The sequence below is a fragment of the Panthera uncia genome, chromosome D4 (assembly GCF_023721935.1).
Source record: "Panthera uncia isolate 11264 chromosome D4, Puncia_PCG_1.0, whole genome shotgun sequence".
NCBI lineage: Eukaryota > Metazoa > Chordata > Mammalia > Carnivora > Felidae > Panthera > Panthera uncia.
Genome location: NC_064807.1, coordinates 88247974 through 88257653, shown reverse-complemented (window position 1 = coordinate 88257653; position 9680 = coordinate 88247974). Strand labels below are relative to the sequence as shown.

Below are 9680 nucleotides of genomic sequence, written 5' to 3'. Positions count from 1 at the left end.
TGGGGGTCGGGCCTCTAGGGGGCCGTGGACGTTCGGGGAGTCCACGCCTCATCCCGGTGTCACCCTGAGCAGCTCTGTCCTGTGTTTGCCACACAGGGCTTCTGCCTTAGGTACCGTCGGGACAGCGTACGCCCGCCCCCATATAGCTGAGGTTTAAAACCGTAAGGGCAGGTGAGCACTGGGCCAAGCCTGTCCCTCCGGGTCCCTTCTCCTCTGTTCCTTGTTGTCCTGTGCGCTCAGGGGGGACCAGTGGGTATGCAGTCTGGTTGCTCAGTCTACGGGAGTCCAGCTGAACCTGCAGGTCATTCTTTTACCAAATCCCATCGTCCCGCACTCGCTAAGTCCAGGCCTCGACCCACAGCCCCCATCCTGTCCCTGATCCCACGCTGGTCATGGGGACCAAATCGGCAAGCTCTTCTGAGACCAGCAGGCCGGGACCCCAGGAGCAGACCCAGGGAGAGGAGAGGGCTCCCCCTGCATCCGGCAGAGGAGCTGAGGGTGGGGCAAGGGGCCCAGACCCACATGTGAACGAGGGCATGTTCGGAGGGGCCTGTGTGCCCAGCAGGCTCACCATGGGCTGGAGAGAAGGCCTTGCACTTTGGAGAAGGCTGGGAGGGACGAAGGTCCAGCCTCCCTCATCCACTGTGGGGGTTGGGGCCGCCTTGCCGTTCATGATCCACAGGCTGGGACCTGGGGCAGGTGGTCTGGACCTTCTGGACTCGTGCTTCCTTGCAGGCACATGTGCAGAGGCCTCCCTCCCAGACTCGCCAGAGGGGACACAGCACAGGAAGATTCAGACCCTGCAAAGGAAGATGCCACATGGGGGACCCCGTAGAGTCGTGCTCACTGAAGAGGTCACAGTGCTCGGCACATGGCAGGCACCTGAGATCCCCGGCTGAATTAGGGAAGGAGGGAGGGAGTGAAACCACAGTAGCGGGGTCCACACCAGGTCAGGTCAGAGGGTGTCACAGCTCGGGCTCTGGAAGGGGGCACGGGACACGTCCATCTGTCCCTCCAGCGCTGACCTTCCTCCACGTGGGACCTGCTGACCTCCTGGATCATGTCTACCTCCTCTGCAAACAACGCTGAGTGTTCTCAGAAGGGGGAGAGCAGGCAGGGGCCAAGGAGGGGCTTCCGGAATCCTGTGCCCTGGGGGACTCTGGGACAGCCTTCCAGGTGGCCCTTTATGTCCTCCAGGCACCAGGCCACGATTCCACCTCATGTCTCAGGGAATGCGCCCACCCATCTAGAAGGCCCGTTACGTCCCCATGTCACAGATGGGGACACCGAGGCTAATAGCACAGCCTGGGTCACAAGTAAGATGAGCTGGGTCAGGAAGCCCATCTTCTTGACTTTGGATTGTCCTACCCGCAGGCCTGCATCTTGGCATCCTGGGGCTCAGGGTCCCTCTTCCTGGGGAACCCCACCACCTGCCGAGGGCCCCCCCCCCGAACTCAGGGGAGCAGAGCTGACCAACCTGCTTGGGGCCCGGCATGGGGGCTGGGGAAGGGCCGACCGGGGCTCTGGGGGCTCTCCCAGTACTGGGCCAGCCGGTCCCCTGCAGGACGAGGACTTCTCGCTGGGGATCGGCTGGGGCCTCGGCTTCCTCACGTTGTCACCTGGGCTGCCGGTCCCCAGACCAGAAACCTGCCCGTCTGAAGGTGACCACTGCTGCCTCCCTCTGGTCTCACTTGCCCGAGTCCCTCCCAGGGACCCCCCCGCATCTCTGACGCCTGCTACCATGGGGGTTGCCTCCCCTTGGACTGGGACGGGTCTGGCCTCCATCCCGGGGAACGCACTGGCTTTGGTGCATTATTTGGCCCAGAGGCCCGTGAACCATTCAGGCCCTGGGACTTGAGGGATGCTCTCCCCCCTGCGATGTGACCGTCCAGCCTTCTGCATCTCCCAGTTTCTGTTTCGGCTACGGGAGGACCGGCCACGTCCTCTCTCGTGTCAGGCTGTGGTGTCACGGCACAAACAGGGGTCTCCTCCCTGAGACCGTGCCCATTGTCACCGAAGGGGCCTCTTTTTCCTCATCTAATCTTTAATCCATTGTGATTTCAATATCAAAGGAGAAAAAGTCTATTTCAAATGACCACAAAGTACGAAAATGAATCTGTCCCGTCTGAAAAGTCGGTGCAGACCCACAGGTATCTCTGGCGAGATTCCACTTGAAGGAAACCTCCAGAGTAGGTAACGGAACATGGAGAGAAAGCAGACTGGGGGTTCCCAGGGGCTGGCAGGGGCACGAATGGGGAGTGAGGGCTCCGGGTACATGGTGACCCTTGGGGACCGAGATATTCTGCAGCAAAATTCTGTGGCGTGGTTCACAGCGTCGTGAGCGTACCCAGTGCTCAGGAATTGCACAACGTAAAATAAACAAAATTTTTATTGAAGATTAATATAAATTATAACTAATGAACAAATAAAAGCTAAAAAGTAGAAGAGAAAAAGGATAAGGGGGAAGAGGAAGAGACATTTTGGTGGGGATCGGGGTCAGGGATTGGAGAATAAATTTGAAATAAAATATAATAAACAAAAAATAAAATAAAATAAAAAAAAGCACCCTGTATAGGTCTTCAATCCCTTGATTTTTGGCCGACATCCATGTGGGACCAAGGACAGTGGCAGGGGCGGGGAGAAGGGCGATGGCAGGAACAGTGTTGGGAGCAGAAGCGGGAACAGTGGAACCAGCAGAAGCAGGACCCAGCTGACTCTGCTCAGGTGCCCGCTGTCCCCGCACAGGTCCCAGGTCACCTGCTGGCTCTCCGGCCCCTGCAGGAGTCGCCCCAGACTCCACCCCTGCCTGCAGAGACGCCGAGGACCCCGATGCTGTTGGGCCGGGCTCTGGAGCAGCACCGGCTTCTGCTCCTGCCCCGGACTCTTGAGAAGGAAACAGAGTGATGGTTGCAGCGGCATCTAGGCCTCAGGGTGAGAGGAGGGAAGGTCCCCTCCCCACCCAGCGCCGGCCTCTCCAGGGGCCTTTGCAGACACACAACTCAACCCAGAGCCGCCCCGAGAAGCCGCGGCCAGGAACCCACACCAGGACCTCTGCCCCCCTGCAGTCTGCAGCTGGGGCTCTCAGTCTCTGCTCCTGGCCCCACACCAGCCCCCAGGGGCTCCTCCCTGGGTGGCCCAGCACTTCCCGGGCCCGAGCATCCCATCCCCCACCCCCAGCCTTCTCACCCTCAGGCTCTGACTCCAGGGACTCAAAGAACTGGTCCCAGGACAGGTGAACGAGGACCTTACAGCGGAGCCGGGGCGCTGAAGGAGGCCTTCCCAGGCCAACTCCAGGCCCTGCTTCCCAAAACCTCAGTGCAGTCACTCTCTCCACGGGTCCAGGGTGGCCCTCCTGGGCGATGGGGCACACACACAACTCTGTAGGGCAGGTGTATCGGGATTCCACCAATCGTTTCCCGATGTCATCGGTTGATTTCTGTAAAGACAGTGACCCGCGGACAGCCCGGAGACATCACAGCCCCGCCTGGCCAACTCAGTATCCTTCTGCCCTCTCCCCCTGCAGCTCTCAGATTGGACACAGACCTGAGTGTGCACAGATCTGCACCCGGAGCACAGTGACATCCACCTACAGGGCTCGGGATGAACATCGGGGACAAGAGGGCCACCCCAGCACACCCTGTCCCTCCTAGCCAGCCTTGACCTGGGGTGTGAGCATTACCCGCCCACCAGGCATCTGACCCCTTCATCAGCCTGCACCTGCTCAGGTGGGCCCTCCACACACGACCCCTCCTTCCACGCACACACACACACACACACACACAAACGGGAGGGGACCTAGGGCCCCACAAGCCAGATCAGAGCGGTATCGGGCTGGACCGGCTGTCTCTGGGTCTTCCTGTGTTACCTTTGGGTCCCTACGAGCTAGAGACCTGAGGCGTCCTGTGTACGACCTGACCCACTGTCTCCAGGGTCGGGGTCGAGGCCGCGGGCTCCCCTGAGCCGGCAGCCGCGGGACACGGGCACACAACAGGAGAACATGTTCGTCAGGCGAAGGTGTCCCAACGAATGAGCCCAGTCCGGCGCTGTCTCCAGAACGTGGGTGCCTGGTGACCCGGGTTCCGAGTTCTGTTGGGCTCTGTGACCAGGGAGGTGAGGTCACTTCCTGGGGTCCCCTTACCCGGCTTCCTGCTCCTACAGGAGCCCCTCCCAGGCTGCAAAGGGCTCCCCTCCTCCCCATGCCCTGTCCCTACAGGGACACCAACACAGCCCAGACACGTCCCTGCGAGGCCTGGTGCGGCCGGTGCCGCGGCTTTGGGGCCACAGAGCTGGGTTCAGACCTGGGATTTCCTCCTGACCAGTGCTGGGACCCTGCACAGACCCTGGGCCTCCCGGGGCCCCCCGGTCTCCCCGTCTGCACAGTGGGGTCCTTGTGGCATCTACTTGTAGGGGCGCCATCAGGGAGACACCTGTAGACACGTCCCATGCCTGCTATCCCATGAGGCTCATGGGCACACGTGGCCGTGGAAGGATGAGGAAGGGGTGGGCCTGGCACGGAACACACTCATGCGGGCCTGGGTCCTCTCCGGGTCCAGGCACAGCCACCCCTCCTGCCTGGGTCCCGGGCCCGGGGGAAGGTGGAGGTGACCTCGTTCAGACCCTGTGCCCACCAGACATGCACGCCCGGGGCTCCATTACATCTGGGCTCGGGTCCCATTGCCTGGTCTGGGCCTATGAGCTGGGCGGTCCCCACTGTGGCTCCCCGCCTTCCCGGTTCCTGGTCCCAAGTGCCTCTGTCACCCCCTCCCCTCCCGGGTGGACAGCCCATGTGACCAGGTTCTAAGGGCTAGAATATGATGACTGGGTTTCATTTCTGGGCCGATTCATGGAATTTCTGGTTTCCTCTCTCCTGGGTCATTCTCTGTCTCTGCCTCGGACTCTGTGTCTCTCTTTGTGTCTCGCAGGAGCAGGGCTTGTGGGCTCCAGGGTCCAGGTCACAACCCTCAGAAGCCTCCCTTGTGGCCCGTGGCCCTCCCCCGACCCGGTGCTCAGCTCCCTCATGAGGCCTCCTCGCCCCAGCCGGGGCACTGCCTGGGGAACCACTTCCTAATGAGGACCCAAGGCTCCAACAAGGAGGGTCTTGACCTCGGTCCCCACACCAGGGTCCGTTGCTCGGCCACGTGCTGCAAACCCAGGGCCTGGTCCTCCAAGCCCCCAGGCTGCCCTCTGCTCAGAAGGACCCTGAGGGAGTAGGAAGCATTTTCCCAGGAGGGGAGAACAGAGGGCCAAGGATGAAGATCCCAGGACACAGACTCATCTATGAGCCTGTGGGACCCTTGGGACACTGTCTACACAGCCCAGTTTAGGAGGAGGAAGCTGAGTCCTTCTGTGCTGTAGCCCCGTCCACACTTAGCTCCACGGGCCCAGCATGGTACACACAGGACCCCAGACCCCGTCTTCCCTAGTTCCTGCCAATCCTCCTGGACACCTTGGGGACCTCGTGACCCTCAGCCGGCACATCTGCCCTCCCTATGCTGTGGGTCCCGGGCTATTGCCAGGAATCCTGATGTCCCTGCCCCATGGCCCCACTGCCTCCAGCCTTTCTTTTCGTTCCCCCGTGTTATGCAACCCCTCCCAGTGTGGACTCCCCTCTGATCTCCAGTTGGACAGTCAGAATGTGTGTGTGTGTGTGTGTGTGTGTGTGTGCGCGCGCGCGCACGCGTTTCTGGAGACGCCCAGAGGTCACAGCCTCACAGGGACGGGGTGGATAGGGACCCCCGAGCATCTCAGGGGCTCTCATTCCCAGGGGGATCCCCATGGGGGGGTAGAGGCTGGCCTAGGACTGGAGACCAGCCCTGCTCCTTGGACCCTGCACACCTCACTTGTCCTGGGCCAGTCCTTGCCTCTCCTCAGGGTCCCTCTGTCCCTGGGGGTCAGACGGGGAAGTGCATCAGTGTGGCCACGGCCCAGGCTCGCCCCAGGGGTAGGTGGAGGGGAGGTGCCCCGCGTACCCAGGCCTCCCTCCCCAGGGCCGGCGGGGTCGTGGGGTGGCCCGGTGTGCCCAGGGACCTGCACCCAGCACCTGTGGATGATCCAGAGGTGACGCTGACGTGCATGAATCCAACCACTCCCCACCTGGCTGGTCCCCCGTGTCCCACCCCCGCCAGCTGCTCTGGGAACCGAACCTCTCCTCGGCCCCAGAACCACGCCCGCCCCTGCCAGGCAGGCCTCCGGGTGCGAGGCCAGGTGGGTTGGACATCTGGGGACACGATGGCCAGTGACTACACCCACCCCACCCAGCTGGCCTGGACCGCAGACTCCACCCCAGGGTCCGGGCGCATGGACCCTGGGGCATGGCTGGGCCAGGGCTCCTGGGGGCAGCAGTGGAGGCCGACTCAGGGCAGGGAGAAGTCGGTCCTCCCCTTGCCCTTCTCCTTTCCTCCTTCTGCCTTGTCTTCCTGGCAGGGCGTTGGATGGACAGAGGTCCCGCCTGTGCCTGGCTGCAGCCCCGTGAGCAGTCAGAGGGTGGCAAGCTGCCCGGGGAGGCGGGGGGCCACCTCCAGGATGACCAAGCGTCAGGGGGCTACTGTAACTGGCCATCCCCCGGGCACTCAGTGATTTCAGCCCTTTGTATACATGAGCCGCGACCCCGGGACCGGGTCCCGGCCCCCTCTTCATCCCACGAGGCCCGCATCCTCCCCAGCCGAGGCCCCGTCGGTGGCCGGCTCTCCCTCCAAGCCCCAAGAACTCCGCGGCTCCAGAGGCTCTACATCTTTCCCGGCTGGAGCCCGAGCAGCCATCAGGGGCCTGGATCCGGGCCCTGGAGCCCCTCAGGGAGGACAGGTGAGACCGGGCAGGAGCCAGGAGAGGGCCGAGTGGAGGCTCCTCGAGGTCATGGCCTCCTGCTCAGCCCAGACCCAGGTGTGTGCTGATCCCTAGGGCACCTGGACCCCAGCTGCCGGGCAGGCTCGGGGACAGAGCCCACAATGTGGCTCCTGGTAGCTCACAGGTGTCCCTGTGCCCTGTAGCTACACCTGTCCTACCAGCTGGACTCCCTCCTGCTCGGCCAGCAATATCTGAGGCCAAAAGGAACAGGCCACCGTCAAGGTCTGGGAAGAATGAGTGGCCAGGCAGAAGGGAAAGGCTCGCCCTCGGCTCGGGGGGTCGCTGCCGGGCCGGCGGGGGCTCCGGAGGTGGTTTTCCAGCGCTCTGCTGACCAGCCCTGTGCCCAGAAACACCTGCCTCCCTTCTCTGGGCCTCACTCTCCTGCTCTGTGAAATGGGTGATGCAGGGCGATCACTCCCATGGCAGGAACAAGGCAGGTACCGGTGACGGATGGAGCACCCGTACAGGGCCCGGATCGCAGACCGCAGTGGGGAAGGGGAGAGGGGACGCCAGTGAGGCCCGCCCCCAAAGCCATCCAGCCTTTCCATCCAGCCACCAGGGCCTGGCATGGCCGCAGGAGTGGTGGCCAACAAGACTCCGGACACAGGTCACTGTGGCCTCTTTCTCAGCGGTGGGGACCCGGGGGCGGGGACACCCAGGGTGCAGGGGTGCTCGGGGCAGCTCCTTCCTTGGAGGGAAAGAGAACAATGGAGACGTTCTCTGGGGTCCCCCCAGGCCAGGAGAAATGGGAGGAGCGCTCCCCCAGCCCAGAGAGCTCTTCCCCGTGACTATTTCCCTGGCGATGGTAGGGGGTCAGCGGGTTATACTGGCTGTGACTCTGCACTTGAATGTGTGAGCCCCTGAATTCACCATATACTCTGAGAGGCGGTTTCACTGAAAACTCGGCAGGAAGTTGCTTGGGCAGCTTGTGAGTCTCAGTTTGGAGCCCTTTCCTTCCCAGAGACCTCAGGGCCTGGACTGTCCTCCCGGTCCCCCTCCCAGTGACCCCAGGGCCCAGGCTGTCTTCCAGGTCCCCCCAGGAGCCCCAGGTCCCAGGATGTCCTCCCAGTCCATCCCAGAGACCCCAGGGCCCAGGCTGTCCTCCCAGTCCCCCACCAGAGACCCCAGGGCCCGGGCTGTCCTCCAGGTCCCCCCAGGAGCCCCAGGTCCCAGGATGTCCTCCCAGTACTTCCTGGAGACTCCAGGGCCTGGTTTGTCCTCCCGGTCCCTCCTGGAGACCCCAATGCCTTGGCTGACCTCCCAGTATCTCCAGGGACCCCAGGGACCGGACTGTCTTTCCAGTCCCCCCCAGAGACCCCAGGGCTCAAGCTGTCTTCCCAGTCTCTCCCGGAGACCCCAGGGCCCAGGCTGTCCTCCCAATCCTCCCCAGAGAACCCAGGGCCCGGGCTGTCCTCCCGGTCCTTCCCAGAGACATCGGGCTTCAGCTCAGCCTCAGCCGCCACACGCCCCGGGGCAGCCTTGGGCCCTCACGAGCTCTGTCTCTCAGGGTCCGCAAGCACAGCTCCTCACTGCCCCTGTCCCCCCAGCCGGCGGGCGACACCGCATCACTGGTGCCGGCCTGGACGTGACGATCAGCAGCTTGGACGAGAGCATCCGCCGAGCTGGCAGGGGCACGTCCCTTGGTCCCCTCTCCGAGACCTCTCCGGGTACGGACCTCACTTGAACAACTCCTCTGACAGGAGACCATCTCTGGACCTGCCGGGGAATCCAGCCCCGGGAGGAGGCGGCGACCTGCTCTGCTCTACAGAGGAGGAGACTGAGGCAACATCATCCTCCCAGGCCGGTGCCTGGGAATCCACGCTTGCCTGGGGGCAAATACCAAGCCCGAGAGCTCCCTCCACATCTAGGATGCCGTGGCTCTGAATACACTGCCTGGTCTCCGTCCCCGAGCCCGGCCAGAAGCTGGGGTCCAGGTGCCCTAGGGGTCGGCACACACCAGGGTCTGGGCTGAGCAGGAGGCCATGACCTCAAGGAGACTCCACTCAGACCTCTCCTGTGTTCCGTGCCAGGCCCACACTTCCTCATCCTTCCACGGCCACGTGTGCCCACGAGCCTCATGGGATAGCAGGCACGGGACGTGTCTACAGGTGGCTCCCTGATGGCGCCCCTACAAGTAGATGCCACAAGGACCCCACTGTGCAGACGGGGAGACCGGGGGGCCCCGGGAGGCCCAGGGTCTGTGCAGGGTCCCAGCACTGGTCAGGAGGAAATCCCAGGTCTGAACCCAGCTCTGTGGCCCCAAAGCCGCGGCACCGGCCGCACCAGGCCTCGCAGGGACGTGTCTGGGCTGTGTTGGTGTCCCTGTAGGGACAGGGCATGGGGAGGAGGGGAGCCCTTTGCAGCCTGGGAGGGGCTCCTGTAGGAGCAGGAAGCCGGGTAAGGGGACCCCAGGAAGTGACCTCACCTCCCTGGTCACAGAGCCCAACAGAACTCGGAACCCGGGTCACCAGGCACCCACGTTCTGGAGACAGCGCCGGACTGGGCTCATTCGTTGGGACACCTTCGCCTGACGAACATGTTCTCCTGTTGTGTGCCCGTGTCCCGCGGCTGCCGGCTCAGGGGAGCCCGTGGCCGCGACGCTTCCCGACCCTGGAGACAGCGGGTCAGGTCGTGCACAGGACGCCTCAGGTCTCTAGCTCGCAGGGACCCAAAGGTAACACAGGAGACCCAGAGACATCCAGTCCAGCCCGACACCACTCTGATCTGACCTGTGCGGCCCGAAGCCCCCCCGTGTGTGTGTGTGTGTGTGTGTGTGTGTGTGTGTCTGTGTGGAAGGAGGGGTCGTGTGTGGAGGGCCCACCTGAGCAGGTGCAGGC

General features: G+C 63.3%; 1 protein-coding gene across 1 annotated transcript; it reads right to left on the bottom strand.

Annotated features, from left to right (window-relative positions):
• Positions 1–2371: 2371 nt before the first annotated feature.
• Positions 2372–4198, bottom strand: LOC125923612 (uncharacterized). Its single transcript, XM_049632055.1, has 3 exons — positions 3866–4198; positions 3187–3436; positions 2372–2883 (listed from the first exon to the last, which is right to left on the bottom strand). Exons 1-3 carry the CDS (start codon positions 4196–4198, stop codon positions 2399–2401), a joined length of 1068 nt encoding a protein of 355 aa, XP_049488012.1. The 3' UTR covers positions 2372–2398.
• Positions 4199–9680: the final 5482 nt, after the last annotated feature.